General features: G+C 47.7%; 1 protein-coding gene across 1 annotated transcript in view; it reads right to left on the bottom strand.

Moving 5' to 3' along the window:
- TXNRD3 (thioredoxin reductase 3) overlaps positions 1 to 18,499 on the bottom strand; it is a 44,798-nt gene that overhangs the window by 10,367 nt on the left and 15,932 nt on the right. Inside the window, exons 3-13 of the mRNA XM_089919899.1 lie at positions 17,800 to 17,860; positions 16,716 to 16,825; positions 14,433 to 14,537; positions 14,125 to 14,197; positions 12,061 to 12,180; positions 10,078 to 10,220; positions 8,514 to 8,629; positions 7,530 to 7,755; positions 6,834 to 6,926; positions 1,174 to 1,250; positions 110 to 266 (exon numbers count right to left, since the gene is read on the bottom strand). Coding sequence (XP_089776025.1) covers positions 110 to 266; positions 1,174 to 1,250; positions 6,834 to 6,926; positions 7,530 to 7,755; positions 8,514 to 8,629; positions 10,078 to 10,220; positions 12,061 to 12,180; positions 14,125 to 14,197; positions 14,433 to 14,537; positions 16,716 to 16,825; positions 17,800 to 17,860 — 1,281 coding nt within the window. The remainder of the gene's footprint in view (positions 1 to 109; positions 267 to 1,173; positions 1,251 to 6,833; positions 6,927 to 7,529; positions 7,756 to 8,513; positions 8,630 to 10,077; positions 10,221 to 12,060; positions 12,181 to 14,124; positions 14,198 to 14,432; positions 14,538 to 16,715; positions 16,826 to 17,799; positions 17,861 to 18,499) is intronic.

The raw sequence follows: 18,499 nt of genomic DNA, 5'->3' as shown, positions 1-18,499 counted from the left end.
GGGGGAAGCTTCCCCGGCAAAACAGGCGCACGGTGCCAGCTGTACTGATTGCCCTCAAATCATGATTTTGCTTTAGACATTATCTCAGAAACAGCAGTAAGAAACTTACCTTTTCTAAACGGCCCCCAAAAAGCCTTCGAGCCAGCAGCCTGCCCGCCTGCACGGCGACGGGCATGAGCTCAGGCTGACCCTCCACGACGTCCCCGACGGCGTAGACATAGGGCACGCTGCTCTGCTCCACGTCGTTCACTGGGATTTTGCCAGTCCTGTTACGTTTGGAAAGGAAAAAGACATTACGACGACGCTGCACTGCTGGACACGAACGCCCGTCCAGGGAAAGGCTGATTCAGAGAGAAAGACCCCGCTAAGCGCTCAGGCAACTGTGTCGTGAAGCGTCTGCAGGCTCAGACAACCGGGGCACCTCCGGCTCCTGAAGAAACACCCTTCTGTCTGAAAACCTGGGCCCACTTTCTGGGTGCCAAAGTATCTCTAGAGTCCCCCAGACTCAAACCCATAGCTTTGAAATTTTTCTCTGTGCCTGATCAAGGACATACAAATTCATTCTAAATCACAGAAAGTAGGTGAATACATTCCCACAATTTTTTTTAAATAACTGTTTAATGCATGAGATATTTAAGAAAAACATGAAGAGTTATCAATTAATGAAAAAATTGATAATACAGAGCTGCCACAGTACTTACAAAGTAAATTTAAAGCATCGAAACTTTGCATGTTAGTAATTAGATAAGAGTCTCCATGAGCTGATGTGTAGAAACACCGTGCCCCGTGCAGTGCTGGGTCGTGCCGCGTGCAGTGCTGGGTCTTGCCCCATGCAGCGCTGGGACTTACCCCATGCAGCGCCGGGACTTTCCCCGTGCAGCGCCGGGACTTTACCCCGTGCAGCGCCGGGACTTTACCCCGTGCAGCGCCGGGACTTGCCCCGTGCAGCGCCGGGTCTTGCCCCGTGCAGCGCTGGGACTCTCCCCGTGCAGCGCTGGGACTCGCCCCGTGCAGCGCAGGGACTGTCCCCGTGCAGCGCCGGGACTTGCCCCGTGCAGCGCCGGGTCTTGCCCCGTGCAGCGCCGGGACTTGCCCCGTGCAGCGCTGGGTCTTGCCCCGTGCAGCGTTGGGTCTTGCCCCGTGCAGCGCTGGGTGGTGATGCCCGGGACTCACTTCTCATTGACTTTGACACCAATCTTCTCCAGCCCGATTTTCTTCGTACAGGAGTCACGACCAATTGCTAACAAAACCTACATTTAGAGAGAGAGCAAAAACAAACGATTAATAACAGGAATGACAGAGGGAACCTCACTATGGACCCTTCAGACATTAAAAGGACAGTAACAGAATATTATGAACACCCTATGCCAATAAATTTGACAGTTTAGACAAAATAGATTCCTTGAAGGACAGAATGTACCAAACTTGCACCCATACAAGTCTGAGTAACCCTACGTCATGAGCTGCACTGTGCCCCTTCCCCAAATTCATGTTGCAGCCCTAACCCCCAGAACCTCAGGATGTGACTGTATTTGGAGATGGGGCCTTTGCAGAGGTGATTAAGATAAAACAAGGCCATTAGGGTGGCCTAAACCCAGTCTGACGTGTGTCCTTATATAAGAAGAGGTTTTTGGGACACACACAACAAAAACTGAGCGGTGATCACGTGAGGACACACGGAGAAGCCGGCCGTCTACACGCCCAGGAGACAGGCCTCAGAGGGGACCAGTCTACTCACACTTTGATCTCAGGGGTCTGGTCTCCAGAGGCGAGAGAAACCCCACCTAGTGGCACTTTGTTATGGCAGCCCTAGCAGACTAAGGAACTCTATACTCACTACAGAAACTGAATCCACGATGTATAAACTTCCCATAAGTTAACTCCAGACCCAGGTGACTTCACTGGTAGAGTCTATGGAACACTTAAGAAATAACACTAAGGACTTCCCTGGTGGCGCAGCGGTTGAGAAGCCGCCTGCCAATGCAGGGGACACGGGTTCGAGCCCTGCTTCAGGAAGATCCCACATGCCACAGAGCAACTGAGCCCGTGTGCCACAACTACTGAACCTGAGCTCTAGAGTCCACGAGCCACAAGTACTGAGCCCACGTGACACAACTACTGAAGCCCGCGCGTCTAGAGCCCGTGCTCCGCAACGAGAGAAGCCACCACAATGAGAAGCCTGCACACCGCAATGAAGAGTAGCCCCTGCTCGCCGCAACTAGAGAAAACCTGTGCGCAACGAAGACCCAGTGCAGCCAAAAATAAATAAAATAAATCAATAATTTTTTTTAAAAAAAGAAATAACATTAATGATACACAAAGTCTCCGGGACCCAGAAGAGGGACCACGTCCCAAGTCCTTTGTAGAAGGCCGGCACAATCACCTTGACACAGAATCAAACAAGGGCAGGAAAAGAAAAGAAAATGAGAAGCCAGCACTCCTCGGGAACACAGATGCAAAACCCTTAACAGATGTCAGCTTTGTCCCCAAAGTGGGCTTTGTCCCCAAAATACAAGTCTGGTTTAACATACAAAAATCAATCAGTGTAATTCACCATATTAACAGAATAAAGGAGAAAACAACTTAGTCATCCCAATAGATGTGGGGACAGCATCTGACAAAACTGAACACCCGTTGAGGATTTTAATAAAGTCCTCAGCACACTCAGAATAAAAGAGCACTTCCCCAGCCTGATAAAAGGCACCTGCAAAACCCGAGAGCTCACGTCCCAGCTGTGATGAAAGACGGCCTCACTGCTGAGATGGGGGACTCACAATGTCCATTCAACACTGTTGTGGATGTCTTAATCAGTGTAACAAGGCAAGAAAAAGAAATAAAAGCACACAGATTGGAAAGAAGAAACAAAACTGGTGCTTTATGCAGAACAACTCCTAAGGAGGCCAATATACAAAAATCATTTGTATTTCTATGTACTACCTACTAACCACTGAAAACTTAAAGTTTAAAATACCACTTACAGTAGCTTAAAAATACGAAACACTCAGAGATAAATTTGACAAAATACATGAAAGACCTCTAGAGCAAAATGACAAAAAGCTGCTGAGAGAAACTAAAGAACTCGCAAACAAATGGAAAGATGTATGAGGTTCGTGTACTGGAAAAATCACTGTTGTTAAGATGTCAGTTCTCGTAAATTCATCTACATAAGCAATACCATCTCAATCAAAATCCCAGCAGGACTTTTTTTTTTTTTTTAACGAATTGGAAACATGGATGGACCTAGAGCTTTTCATACTAAGTGAAGTAAGTCAAAGACAAGTATCATATGATATCACTTATATGTGGAATCTAAAAAAATGATACAAATGAACTTATTCACAAAACAGAAGCAGACTCACAGACATAGAAAACAAACTTATGGTTACCAAAGGGGAAAAGGTGGGGAGGATAAACTAGGAGCTTGGGATTAGCAGGTACACACTACTATGTATAAAGTAGATGATCAACAAGGACCTGCTGTAGAGCACAGGGAGCTGTATTCAGTATATTGTATTACCTATAATTGGAAAAACATCTGAAAAAGAACATACACACACACACACACACACACACACACACACATATCTGAATCACTTTGCTGTACACCTGAAACTAACACAACATTAGTTGTAAAGTAAATCAGTTATACTTCAATAAAAAAATTTCATATGGAAAGGCCCTATGCAAAGTTAGAGAGCCTACCCTCCCTGGTCTAGTACTTAACTATAAAGCTTCAATGACCAAAACAGGTCAGAGAGGACAGAAACAGACCCACAGTTAAACATCACATGATCACAAAGGCACCAAAGCAACTCAATGGACAAAGAGAAGTCTTTTCACAGATGGCTCTGGGTATCAACATGGAAGAAAAAGAACCTCAATTCCTACCTCACACTGTAAACAAAAATTGGTTCAAGATGAATTACAGGCTTAAACATAAAAGATAAAGCTATAAAGCTTCAGGAAGAAAATGTAGAATATCTTCACAACCTCTGGGTAGAGCACGCAGAGAACTTTAATCATAAAACAAAAATCTGATGAATTGAACTTCAGCAAAAATTTAAAACTATTGCTCATCAAAAGATGCCATAAAAAACTAAATGGGCAACTAGGTGGGAAGAAATATTCACACACACACATCTGAAAAAGGAATGTACCCACAACACACACAGAACTCCTGCAATTCCAAATAAAATTCAATAACCCAACCAAAAATGCGCCAAAGACTCAAACAGACACTTGATAAGGGAAAATATTTAAACGGCCAAAAAACACATGAGAAGTTGCCAAACATCACTGTAGTCACTAGGAAGATGCAAGTTAAACCTATAACAAGATTCCACTACACATGCACTGGAGCGGCTTAAACAAAAAAATCGACAACCCCAAATGTTGGTGAGGCTACAGGACAACCACAACTCATGCATCCTTGGTGGGAATATAGATTGAGACAATCATTTGGAAGCTGTCTGGCAGCTTCCCCAAAAGTTAAACACAGGAAGTCCCCAATGACCAAGCAATTTCACTGCTAGGTATTTACCCACAAGAAAGGAAAGCGTGTGTCCACAGAAGGCCTCACGCAAGAACCTTCACAGAGTTTTCGTCACAAGAACCCAGGGGCAAACAGCCTGGCATCCCTCCACAGGAAAGTGACCTGTGGTACATTCAGACAATTCATATGGTGAAAAGAGCCAGCCACTGATACACGCCACATGGATGGATCCCGAGTCAGACCCCAAGGAGCACGTACCACGTGGCTCCACATCGTGACATCTAAATAGGAACAGCTGGTCTCTGGTGACAGACCAGATCAGGGTTGCTTGGGGTAAGGTACTGGGAAGGGGTGCGAGACAGCTTTCCGACTCCACAGAAATGCTCTGTTACTCTCAAAGGAGTGTGCATTACAGAAACATGTACACTTGTCAAAGCCAATTGAACTGTGTATATCACTACATGTAAATGATACATCATTACAAAAATAAACAATTCACAATTTTAGATATTTTGCACAACTTTATACCAATACATTTGATAACTTAGATGAAACAGACTAATTCTGAGAAAATGTAACAAATCAAAAGTTGATATAGAAAAAAGTAGAAAGCTTTAAAAGGTCCATTGACTGTTAAAGAAAACTGAATATATCTTCACTGAACATTCGAGGCCCTGGTGTTTGCATCAGTGGATTCTATCAAACATGCAAAGAACTAATACTAATATTACTAAACGCCTCCAGAGAACAGAGAAAGAAGGAACATATTCCAAACATCTTTCATGAGCTAGAATAACTTTGATACCAAAATCTGAAAAGTTCAGTACGTGAAAGGAAAATTATAAGCCAATACAATTCTTGAATATAGATGCAAAAATTCTAAATAACCAAATCCAACAATATATAAAAAGGACCATTACCAAGTTGGGTTTATCAGGAATACAAAGTTGACTGAACATTAGAAAACCAATGTAATTCAACACACTAACAGATTAAAGAAAAAAAAATCATTAACAGCTACAAAAGAAACAATCTTACAGCTAAATATCCAATCCTGACTTTTAAAACAAACAAACATACAAAACCCAAATAACAAATGAAACCACTTAGCAAACGAGAAATAGAAAATGATTTCTTTAGCGTGATTAAGAATATCTACCCAAACCCTATGGAACACCTTACTCTATAACCACGAAACAGTGAAAGCCTTCCTTCCGACCCTGAGAACAGACAGGAGCACCTGGCTCTGCATTTCTTGTTAACACTGCACTGGAGGCCATGGCTGGTGCCCTTGTGCAAGAAAAAGGAGGAAAGGGAAACAGTGGAAAGGAGGAAGCAAAACCCTTGATAGGAACATGGACAAAGAAGACCCCACATAGTCTAAGGATACATAACCAAATAGGACTTCCGCAAGCTTACTGAGTACTAAATCAGATCACACATATCAGCTGCATTCTATACGTCAGCAGCAAACAGGGAAAGACAATGACACTGTTTTCATAAAACACCGTTTGGAACTATACAGAAATATGTAAGTACCTAGCAATAAATCTAACAGAAGACCTTCTTGATGTCTACCGAGAAATGTACTAAATTTGCTGGGAACTATGACAGATGGCTTAAGTCAAAGGACAGATATACCATGTTCATGGACTGGGAGAATGGACACTGCAAAGAAGTCCAGTGTTTCCAACTGGTTACGCATCCACCGCAATCCTAATCGAAATCTGAACAGAGGCTGATTTTTACTTTTGTTTTACATATTTTTGGCTTTGGTGAGCCTCTCCACGTTATCTACTTTTAATTGAAAAGAATCATGTTATAAGAGTGTGTAAAACACAAGTGTACAGTTTATGTTAAAGGTATAAACTACAGTTTACAAAAGAAACGGTCTCTAAGTATCATCAGTTTAAATTAGAATTGTTGCCACCCCCAAAAGTCCAGGGACTAGTCACACTGTTTGGAGATTTTACATTGTTTGTTTTTGAAAATATCTTTATTGTTGTTTTGATTATAAAGTATATTCAATGTTTATTGCAAAAATATTCAAATGCAGGAATGTATAAGACATCTAATTCCCCAGAAGTAAGCACTAAAAGCAGGTATACCTGCTTCCAGATTTTGTTCTCTGCATAGTCACACACACACGTATATTACCATCGTATGCTTCGTGTGCCGCTGAAAACTATCGAACGTCAACAGCACAACACCTTCCATATGTATCAGACTCTCACGAAGAATCAAGAAAAGAGTTAATGCTGGTATAATTTTCCCCTAAGTTTCATCTGCACTAACTTATGAGCGTGTTCGTCCACCCACTGCTCACACGACAGAAACTCACCGTGTTGTAAAGGCCCTCAATCATCTCTGTTCCTTCCGTAGATTTAGCCACTACCTTCAGCTTCCCAGGTGACCCCTTCTCCAACCGCTGAACCTGGTGAGGAGGAACAGTGCAAGGATTATCTCTACAGGTGACAGAAAATAGGTGGACCACAGGGTGTGTGTATGTTTAGGTGTTTGGACAGAGAAAAGAGGGCCGTCCCAAGGGACAATGTGGAAGAGAGATAAGTTGCTGGGTTAGTTGGAGACAACAGAAGGGGAGCCACAGAGGGATGCTTTCCAGGCATTGACTTAACAGATGGCGTGTTCCAGGGGACCACTTCCCGAGCACTGAGACAGGCCGGAAACACAGCAGGGAGTACATTCGGTGGGGAAATCAAGAGCTTTATTTCATCTTGTTAAATTTAAAATGCTTGAGAGGAATTCACGTGGAGATGCCCGGCAGGCGGCTGCATAAATGGGTGCGGAGTTGGGGAGGATGCCTGAGCAGAGGCCTCAGCACTGAGACGGGACGTGCGGCCGGGGGGGGGGGGGGGGGGGGAAGGGGAGGAGGGGAAGGGGGCGGCCGGGCGCCGAGACCGGGGCGGGAGCACCATCTTCAGGGTTCCTGGTGAGCAGAGTTAACGAGGGCAACAGGAAAGCGCGAGAGCGGGGAGGGCGAGGCGACAGCGAAGGCTGGCAGGTGCTGGGAACTCACCTCCACGGGCACGAACTTGCGCAGGAATCGGACGCCGAGCTGCTGCATGGAGGAAGCCACCTTCTCGGCCATCTCCTGGTCGAAGCCCTGCAGGAGCTGCGAGCTCACCATGACCGTGACCTCCAGGCCCAGGCCGGCCAGGAAGCCTGCGCACTCCAGCGCCACGGAGGATCCGCCCACCACCAGGGTCGCGCCCGGGCAGTAGGGCAGAGAGAAGAGGTCATCGCTGCAAAGAGAGAAGGGGTTTCCAGGCAGGATGGTGCCATGCGGGGCCGGAACGAACAGGCGCTGAAGGGGACAGACAGCCTGTGGAATGCGTGTCCACTGTGGAGGGAGATGTCCAGCCCAGTGTCTCAAAATCAAACTAGTGGGTCACAGGCCAAGATTTTGTAAATAATAAAATGGGACAGAGGATATTAGACCACATTCTATGTAATAAGAAGAAACACGGCTTTGTCTGGCGTGGGTGTCGTGTGTTCACCTGAGCGACCACACAGTGAAAAACGTATTTGTTAAAGTGCGCCTGCTCAGAACAGTTTGAAATTCATTGTCCAGCTTTCTATGCCAAGGTCGTACGTCCTGCTACAACCATCCAATGAGAATTCCTATTACATGCCAGAATTAGGACAGCTGTGCTTCTCCTGGTCACCTGGTTCATTACTGCCATACAGACACGATACCCTAAAGCAGTGAAGTAGTCACTGCTTCCCTGTGAGCTCTAGAAATTGTAGAGCCAAATCCCAGACCCGTTCCCAGAGCACCTACCAGGAGACCTGCAACACACCTGTGTGCATCTGTGACCTTATTATTTACTGAGCCTACGGTCTCTGTGCTCCATCATGTTAACTACCTAGCTTTGCATTGTATGTACTTTGATTTGTCATTAGTTCAAATCTTTTGTGAAATAAGACAGGGAGTAAATAAACTGGAGACACAGAAACATACTATTTACAACTTACGGTTAGATGGCCTAGTTAATCTTACCTAGTAATACAGTATTCTTTATCTCCTTGGATTCCCAAATAACGCGGCCTTTCCCCTGTTGCTATGACAAATTTTGCTGCAGTATAATACGTTTCCTGTCCTTTTCCATTGGTTGCCTTGAAAAGAGAAAAGCAAACTTCACTTTTCATCAACCACCACAGAATATCAGACACCCGGGACGCAGTAGTTACTACGGAGCTTCCTGTCAGCAGGAACACACATGCAAAGATAGTAACACACTGTGATAACCTCCTGCACAGAAAACAGGCGTGTTCACAGCCTGGGCACTACGGCCGCGGTGCGGAGCAGTGGGGGACTGGAAGGCCAGTCAGGGCGGCCGCGCGGGTGACTGGAGAGAGGACAGAGCGTGGCCAAGTGCGCAGGCCGAGGAGCAGCTGGCATCTGGGGAGCAGCCAGTGCCGGGAAGGAACAGGGAAAGAGGGTGCCCACTCTGAAGACCCTTGTGCGCCGTACCGAAATCCAGGCTCTGCGGAATCCACAAAGCTGTTCATTGTTTGTTTAGTTTCAATTACACAAGCAAATCATAAATCCATTTTCATTAGAAAATTAAAAAACAGTGGGATGGAGGGAGGGCAGCCTGGAGGAGGGTCCTGAACAGAACAGCCAGGCTGCGGCGGGGAGAAGGCAGGCAGGTGACGGCCTGAGAAACAAGCCCACCGACTGGAGCTCCCGCCCTGGCCTCCTGTGGCCATGTGAGGTTCTCAGCTCTCAACACACAACTGACACCTTTCTAGAGACAACAGGTGACCACAAAAGGACCTCAAGTCCTGTCCAGGCCATCGAGTACTGTGCCACCAAAGCAGAGGACAGAGGTGGGGCAGGTGTTGAGGATGGTATCGGAACGTCTCTCGCACTCCAGTTAAATGTTTGTGATCATCAACAGTCTCATTCTCCGTAAGTACTGATCTTACAACACACAAATATTACAAATACAAATGTATAAAATACACTAATTCTGATACTACTTTTACTAGTGCTTTTTTTTTTTGCGGTACGCGGGCCTCTCACTGCTGTGGCCTCTCCCGTTGCGGAGCACAGGCTCCGGACGCGCAGGCTCAGCGGCCATGGCTCACGGGCCCAGCCGCTCCACGGCATGTGGGATCCTCCCGGACCGGGGCACGAACCCGTGTCCCCTGCATCGGCAGGCGGACTCTCAACCACTGCGCCACCAGGGAAGCCCTACTAGTGCTTTTATGAATAATATGTACCGGAGTTCTAGTTGAGGTTTCATTTTAAAAAAGAATTGCACTCCTAAAATTTTGATCTTTTTAGAATTTTGAACTCTGAACTGTTTAAACATTTTCTCTTTTAAGATGGCAATGAAACCGAAAGGCAAATAAGTTAAAACTGAGAATTCTTTAAAAGGCAATGTCTCCACTTCAGCCAGACGTGGAGTCAACGAACACTGGGGAAAGCACATGCGTGCACGGCTGTGCACACGCACACCAGCTGCAGCCCTCAACATGCAACACGGAGTATGGGTTCACGGCACGCATGGCAGAAGCAAGGAAAGCAACGAACGGGACAAAACGCCCCAACAGACCTTGATTTTATGGTGTTCAACAAATTCCCCGTAGGAGTTGACGTAGGCCACCGCCTTCTCCCTCAGAGCCCGCTGGTAGCTCCGGTTCAGAGAGCCGACGTGCTTCTGAATGGCTTCGGTCATGGTCTCCCGGTTGTGCTTCACTGAGGAGAAATCACCAGGGGGTGTGAAGGGGCTGCACTGTCACCGGTAAGTCACACCTACACACGAGCCACCCTATCTATCGCTTCAAGAGTCAAGAAGTGAACAGAAGATAACCAGCAACTGAAACCCTTTTGATGCCAGTCACGGCTTATACTTCTTCCTCTTCTAAAATACAAAAGACGCGAAAAGCAGAGCTGTGAAAACAAGGAAAGCCCACGGAGGAGGGCGGGGAGCAGCCATCTCGCACCCAGGCCCCAGGGTCTCGAGGCACCGGGAGCGCCCCCAGGACAGGTGCGGGACACCTCCCTGGCCACACCCCCCGGATCCCCGGCGGGGCTGTGACAGTGAATGCCCCGCATTTAGATGACCGAGTTCACCCACTTCCCGTCAAAGCCGGGGTGGGGTTCACGGAATCAATATTCCTCCTCACCCTGGACCTTCTAGGTGGGGTTTCTTTCCTGGATCCATCTCATCTGCCGATGCCAGTCCCCAAGGAGACACCAGCCCAGGGCTCCCGTCAAGCTGGGGGAGGTCCCCAAAGGCAAACCCATCCATCGGGGGTTCACCCTCTGGTCACATTTGGACCTGGACCCCTCCAGCGCTCTCGAGGGCCCCGCCCACTGGGACGTGGGACAGGAGAGCACAGGGAAGGGGCAGAGGTCACAGTGTGCAGAGGCTCGGGCGGCGGCAGTGATTATCGCCCAGATGTCATGTCACCCTTCCTAGGACCTCCGTGGACAACAAGTCTCCTAAGATTTTGCAGTCCCGATGGCCATTCTGGTTACTACGTTCCCAGACCCCATGCCCATGGTCCCAGGGGGTTTCGACCAGCAATGATGACCATGTCTACACAGCTCACATGGTGTGGGGCAAGCTGCTTCCTGCCCTGTGTCCTACCTCAAGGGCCACCTTCGCCACCTCCACGGCTCAAGGCTCCTAAGTGCCCCTCAGGTTGATGCTGGAAACTTCAGCACCAATTACGGGCACTAAGTCGCTCCCCTCCCCCTCCACTCTCCCTCCCCCAGCAGGCTATGCTGCTCCAGGGCAGGAGTGACAGTTTCCTCATCTCATCTCTGCATCCTCAGAGCCTCACCAAGGGCAGGAGTGACAGTTTCCTCATCTCTGCATCCTCAGAGCCTCACCAATAGGTGCTTTGCAGATTTTTTTTTTTTTGGCCACACCGCGCGGCATGCGGGATCTAGTTCCCCAACCACGGATCGAACCCGCATCCCCTGCAGTGGAAGTGCAGCGTCCTAACCACTGGACCACCAGGGAAGTCCCACCAATAGGTTTTTATTGGTGAATTTGTTTTCCATTAACCAAAGACATACATAAACACTGATATAAAAGAAAATGTCCTCACAGTAATGGATAAAATCCACACAATGACCCTTGCTATTCTGTTTTCTTTATACTTGAAAGAAATCTGAAAATAGTAACTATTCCCTCTCACACTCTGCTAAGGGTTTGGAATGGCCGAGGCTGCAACAGCTCCCTCCCTAAGCACTAAGGCCCACGAAAGCAGGTTTCAACTGACCACCTTTGAGTTCTCTGGGGCTGGCTGGCACACGGTGGGCTCTTCACAAGTGTTTATTAAACTAATTTAAAACTGAACTACAGGGACTTCCCTGGCGGTCCAGTGGTTAGGACTCCACGCTTTCACTGCCGAGGGCCCACGTTCGATCCCTGGTCGGGGAACTAAGATCCCGTAAGCTGCACAGCACAGCCCAAAAAAACCCCCATAAAACTAAACTACAGCAATGTAAATAGCACGGATTTCCAAGGAACTCGTTCTTTCTTCTTTTCTCCCAATCTCTCTCTTTACACGCTATCACCCACCTTGTTGACTGCACTCCCAGCCAAACTTCCTTGAGTCAGTCAGCGCCTGGCCCAAAAGGGCGGCTTGGTGCATCAGCTTCTTCGGGATGCAGCCGACATTCACACAAGTGCCACCGAGACCTGAGAGAGAAAGTCACAGTTGTAACGTTGTGTGTGCGTGTGTGTGTGTGTGTGCGCGTGTGTGTGCGTGCGTGTGGTTTTGCGCACGTGCAGAGTGGGTGTTATTAAAACGTGGAAATGACAAACTTGACGGTCATGGGGTCACCATCACGCCCCACAACAACACGAAATGATTCACCAAACTTGTTGACCGAGGGTCCATGAAGGAGGCCCAGGGATGTGCAAAACATGGACGTGCACGTGAACGGTTTTCTGGGGACAGAGTCTAAAACTTCCACTTGAGTCTGACCCACAAAGTGGTCAGAACCGCGTCAGGTTAATTAGGCCCACGCTGCACTGAGGCCAACACTGCAGCCTCCAGCCTTTGCTTCTGCGAACCTGAGTCCTCCTCGGAGCCAGCACAGGTCCACTGCCAGCTGCCAGGTAACATCTACTCTGGATCCTTCAACAACACGGGGCTAGAAACAGAAGAGCCCTCTGCGAGCACATCTCTCCTGGTGTCCAGGTTAAGCGGGCTCTTTCTGGACAGGGGAGGGGACAGGGCCAGAGGAAGGAAGAAGAAAGACAAGCGTTCCAACCATACGAGCAAAGTTGAGGTGAACTACCTTTAATATATGAAATTCTAGGCTAAATTTTTTTGAGTAAACTTGAACTTTAAAAACCAACTTTCCCGGGGCTTCCCTGGTGGTGCAGTGGTTAAGAATCTGCCTGCCAACGCAGGAGACACAGCTTCAAGCCCTGGTCCGGGAAGATCCTACATGCCGTGGAGCAACGCAGCCCGTGCATCACAACTACTGAGCCTGCGCTCCAGAGCCCGCGAGCCACAACTACTGAGCCCACGCACCACAACTGCTGAAGCCCGCGCGCCTAGAGCCCGTGCTCCGCAACAAGAGAAGCCACCGCAATGAGAAGCCCGCGCACCACAACGAAGAGTAGCCACCTCTCGCCGCAACTAGAGAAAGCCCGCGTGCGGCGATCAAGACCCAACACAGCCAAAAATAAAATCAATAAAATCAATAAAATAAATGAATTTATTACAAAAAACAAAAACCAACTTTCCCATTTTGTCAGGGTTCTGGCAGGAAACAGGTGACACTCCAGCTGGGGAACTGAGGAGAGGGTAGAAATCATTACAGGGTGTGGCAGGAAGAGCAGTGGGTGCAAGGGGGCCACCACCAGCCCCGTGAAGGGGTAAGCGACGGGGCCAGTGCCACCACCCAAAGCTGGACCACGGGGGAGAACCAGCCTGCAGTGCCCAGCGGGCCTGGAGACCCCGCCCTACGCTTCCTCCTCTGCTCTTCCCGTTACCCCGATGGCCACGCCCCAGCAGAAGCCAGAGGGCATGCGGCCAATCCACCAGTTTGTGGGGAGCGCAGGGTACAGACAACGGGGATGGACCGAAGCATAGGCAGAAAACACCCAGCACAAAAGCTATGCCTTCTATGCTACAGTGAAAAGAGCGTGGACAGGCGAGCACTCTTGTCTACAGCAAAGTCCCAGGCTGGGAGCTTGCTGTGCGTTGCATTAAACGGACCTGGGATGACCACACACACTAAGTCAACTGACCATCCTGCAGCCACTGGGGTCCATGATAAAATCAATGCAGAAACACAGAAAAGCATCATGGCCAACTCAGGCGAGCACAACGGGGTGCACACACCACTGCGTGACCACAACGGTGTGAAAACACCCATGCGTGTGTACAAAAATTATTCTGGCAGAAGTTTTGGAACACTGGGGTCACGGAATTTTTCCCTTTCGCACAGTCTTCCCTAATTATTTTCCTATTATTCTTCCAGTGTCTCCTCTTGTTAACAGTGTGATTGGAGATTTAGTTTCCTCACCCCTGAAACAGGTGGGTTATACTCGAGACTGTTGTGAGGACTGAGGGAGGCTGAGCCTACAGAGAACAACCACCGCACGATGGTGGGAAGAGCAGCTCACCCCACGATGTGCCCTGGGGCGACGGGACCACGAGGTCCAGCACCATGACTCTCCTCCCCAAAGCGGCAGCTTCCTACGAAAAAAGCCACAGATAGAGACCTTGTCATTTTCCTGACACTCCCCCGATTTCTCTCTCCCCTAAACGATGACTGTGTTTGTGATGAAACCCAGTTTTTCCTCTTCATTAAACCAGCTATTACAACAACAGAGTAGACTGGAACATCATAAACGGCTTTTTTTTAAGCAGCACAAGAAATGCTCATGGCAATCACCAGGAAAATCATCTTCGGGGGTCATTTTTTTCATACCTGAGCACACGAGAGGCCGCCAGAGCCACAACCAATGACAATGAGGTCGTAATCACATGCTGGATCTTCCTGCAGGAGCTTCTGTAATACACCACTCTGATGTGCCTGAGGGTTACCCAAAGGAGAGGACACAGTGTGACTTGTTTTCAAACTTTTTCTTTGTACCCTATGCTTAATCGGCATACATTTCTTTTATAAAAGTCTTGGAAACAGTTGACCTACAATCTTTGTAAGTTGGAACTGTCAGTTTACCTGGATGGCATTCAGTTGGGTCCAACTAGTTAGAACGGATGCCAAAGCACATATGTTTTGTTGGTTATCACCCGATAGTGAGGCATGCGTCCAATGATGGGGAGGTCATGGCCTTACATCCATGTCAGACTAGGTCATTTTGTAAGCAGCTCTTCTGCCCTTTTCCGTTTGCTCGTCTCTGCTTTCCTCAGACCTTAGTTGTAAAACTGAGATCATAGGTAACATTTAAACTAGCCCCTGATTTCTGCTCTACTGAATGCACGCAATACCTCGCCTGACCTGTCGACTCCTTTCCTGGATTAAAAGGAGTAAGAATGAAGGATTAAGTAGGTAAAGAATGACTGACTCTCTATGCCCATCGTCCCCCTTAGCAAATCTGCAGGCGGACCACGTGGGCAAGACGGCACCCAAGGGAAGCTCAGGAGAAGCCGGCAGGTCTGCACACGATGGAGAGGTGACGAAGAATCCGACCTCCTGTCTCAATGATTAACTGAGATTATTTCCCCTTTTTCCCTTTAAAAACGATCATGGCCAAGCAGAATCTTCCAAGTTGGTTTTGGGACATGGGTCCGCCTTCTCCCCAGATGGCTGGCTTTTCTGATCAAAGCAACTTTCCTTTCTACTAACGCTTGCTTCTCGGTATTGGCTTTCGAGCGGCGAGCAGGTAAAGCTGAGTTACAGAATAACTAGGTGCAGTTAAATAGCCAAGCGCCATTGTTCAAGACCCTCTATGTTTTGTCCACCTGTGCTAGTCTTCACCTTGAGAACAATGCTCATGCATGGGCAGCAGGACATGCACTTTGAAGCTCTTCCTGGTTTCTCGTAAACTGACCTAAATCTCGCCACTTCCTATACAACACAAACAACTTGCTTTTTCTGGTCAGGAGGCTGACCCTGCAGCACATTCTCTTGTCCACTTGGCCCTCCTGGTGGTCAGAAGAAGCTTAGATGAGGTCAGAGGCTCCATATGTGACTAAACAATAGTTGTCTGTGCAAAGTCGGCTGCTCAGTCCCAACAAACTGGCTTTCGAACGGGCTCATCCTGGGAGTGCAGTGGAAGTGCCACACGACCACAGACCCAGCAGATGTCTCGTGCATGGTCCCAAAGCCGGGTGGCCTCCTGATTCCTAGGGCCCGTAGGGAAATCCCCCTCCTAAACAGCTGCTGTCCAAGGGAGAGTCTTGCAGTCTCGAAGTAGAACCGACACCTCTACAGCCCCAGACCACGCTCTGACAGCATCTTCCCAGCTAGGACTGGCAAGATCAGCAACTCCAAAGGTGTTTAGAGGCTGTAAACTATGGTACTTACCACCACATGAGTTGGGTTATAGCTTCTAGGACACATAGAGCAGGCTGTTACTAGAGAACAATGCCAATCCCAGGTTAACATACAACGTAGACAATCTTTTCGCCCGACAAAAATATAATTCTTAATTGAAATCTAAATATAAGCATTTAATCAATCACTGATCATTACCATTTGCATACATACATAAAGGATACAAGAGCAGAATTTTAATAAAAGCAAACACCTAGTTAAAATACAGACCTTATTTAATAAACAACAATTTTGATCTATCTCTACTTAACCGAATGATTCCTGTTCATTTCTGCATTCTAGGAATCAAACAAGCAAAGCTTTGCGAAGCTCGCAGGGTCAGCAGCCTTGGTAGGAGTCCTATGCACCCTGGACCAGAACGTTAGTGCTGAGCTCATTTCACTAAACCTTGAGGAGGGAAGAGGCCTTGTTTCTGTCCCATCAGGAGGAAGAGAGCAGCGCCGCTGACCTGTCTGTCCTGCAACCTCACTCAAAACCTCCTCCTCAGCTTCTGAAGTTTGGATTCGTAGAAAAGCTAATTTCCATTAAAGCAATCAAGATTCTCTGATAACCATCCTACAGGCTTTTGCTTTTACAAGCTCCAAAAGACACAAATGAATAGACTTCTAAAAACCATCTCCTCCCCCTTTTAACTATTTTTTTAAGACAAAATTTGAACAAACAGCATTCCAGAACACACGATACTATCATTACCTGGAAAGTTCGGTCACATCCGCCCACGTGCGCTTTATTCACAAAGATACTGGGCACGGTCCTCTGATTAGTGATCTCCGACAGCACCTCTTGAACACTGGCCCCATCATCTAAGGAATAAAAGATTAAATAGGTAAAACACTGCAAAGGTTCTAAGCCTTTGTGAGCTGAGCTGCAGTGTTAGGACACTCAGACACCCACGTTTGCACACCCACAGAGGTCAGCACGTCATACAACTTTACAAATGATGACTCGACAGGGGAAAACACTCAGGCGTCCAAAAGGAGCCTTAAAGAATAAAGACCAGTCTACTGACTCCTTTTAAAATAAACACTTCTAGGTTAGAATTTGATTTATGATCCAATGAGTAGGCAGAGACAGATAAGAATCCACTTTAAAGAGCAAACGTAAAACACAATCCGCCTTAACAGCGGTAACTCAGAAAACATCTCCTGCAATTACATCTGAAAACTCTTTATGATCATGGTCCCTGAAAGCAGAACTGGGCCATAAGTACTTCAGGCGCCCCACTCGGGATACGCTTTAGAAAAGTTTCACAGACTCTAGAACACTTCACTTATTAAAGTGACCTGGCTAAAAGGAGGGTGAAGTCCATGAAGGCTCAGATCAGGTTTCTGTTCACCATGACGTCTCCCACTCCTGCAAAACACATGCACATGTAAAGTGCACAGATGACGGGAATTCAAAAGCATAAAGCTGACGTGTTGCCCCTCAGGGGCGGTACACTCAGGAAACAGGGGCAGATTCACTTCATTTATCACAGCTTAACGTACTGTGCTAGAAAGCTGGCAGACGCAGCTGAGATGCCTGAAGGACTTCCAGCTTACCGGCTTATACATCTTCCTTCTAGTCCCTCCCCTCAAATGCGAAAAACATAGACAAAAAAATCTACACAAGTTATTTTCATATACAGGTTCACTCTCTGCGGGGTTGAAGGTAGATGAAACCAGCTCATCTAACCGAAAGAGACAGGAGTAAATGGGGGTGAATGAGGCAAACGGAAAGAAGTCAGCCTTGTTGGCCTTTGTTACAAAGAACCATGTGCGCTCATCATTCTGCTCACCAACCTGATCAAGTTCCGAGACGTCGCAGTCAACTCCCAGGGAGGAAAAGAGCTCTTCAGCCTGCAACACAGATGCACCTCAGGTTCACTCTCACGAAGATGAGACAGAGCTATGAAATATGGGCACAGCGACAAGGGGTGTTCACGACAGATGTTCTCCAGCAACATAAGCTCTGGCCTATGTTCTCCCCTCTCCTCTATGCACCTTCCCAGGAAAACCTCACCCCACCTCTTTGCTTCCTTTACAATCTGCATTCTCGATTTCCAAATCACTAACTTTTGCCCAAATCCCCTTTCTGAACTCAGGACAAGCAATATTCCTGCACCTGGCTGACCACAGGCACCTCACGTGCAGCATGCCCCAAATAAAATTCATCTGCTCCCACATCACTGTTCCTCTTTGCGTTTTCTGTCAACAGTCATTAAGCCATTCAACAAATACTCAACCATCACACACCTACTATAGAGGTCACCCATTGTTCTACATACTCAAGATACAACAATGAGAAAGACACCATCCCTGCCCTCCAGCAGGGGAAACAGACAAGGAAATGGACAATTCCACCCTGTCACCATTCGCCAGTTGCTTGAACACAAAACCCTAGGTCCTTGCTACCCAAACGGGGCACCAGCAGCGCGGGCATCGCTAGGAGTCGTCAGACATGCAGACGCAGGCCCTGGCTGCTGATCTGCGTTCTGA

The sequence above is a fragment of the Delphinapterus leucas genome, chromosome 10 (genome assembly GCF_059928025.1).
Source record: "Delphinapterus leucas isolate spDelLeu-1000000601 "Yukka" chromosome 10, BTC_Dleu_Yukka2, whole genome shotgun sequence".
NCBI classification, from domain to species: domain Eukaryota; kingdom Metazoa; phylum Chordata; class Mammalia; order Artiodactyla; family Monodontidae; genus Delphinapterus; species Delphinapterus leucas.
The sequence above is the reverse complement of the archived record's forward strand: the minus strand, read 5'-3'. Positions and strand labels throughout refer to the sequence as shown.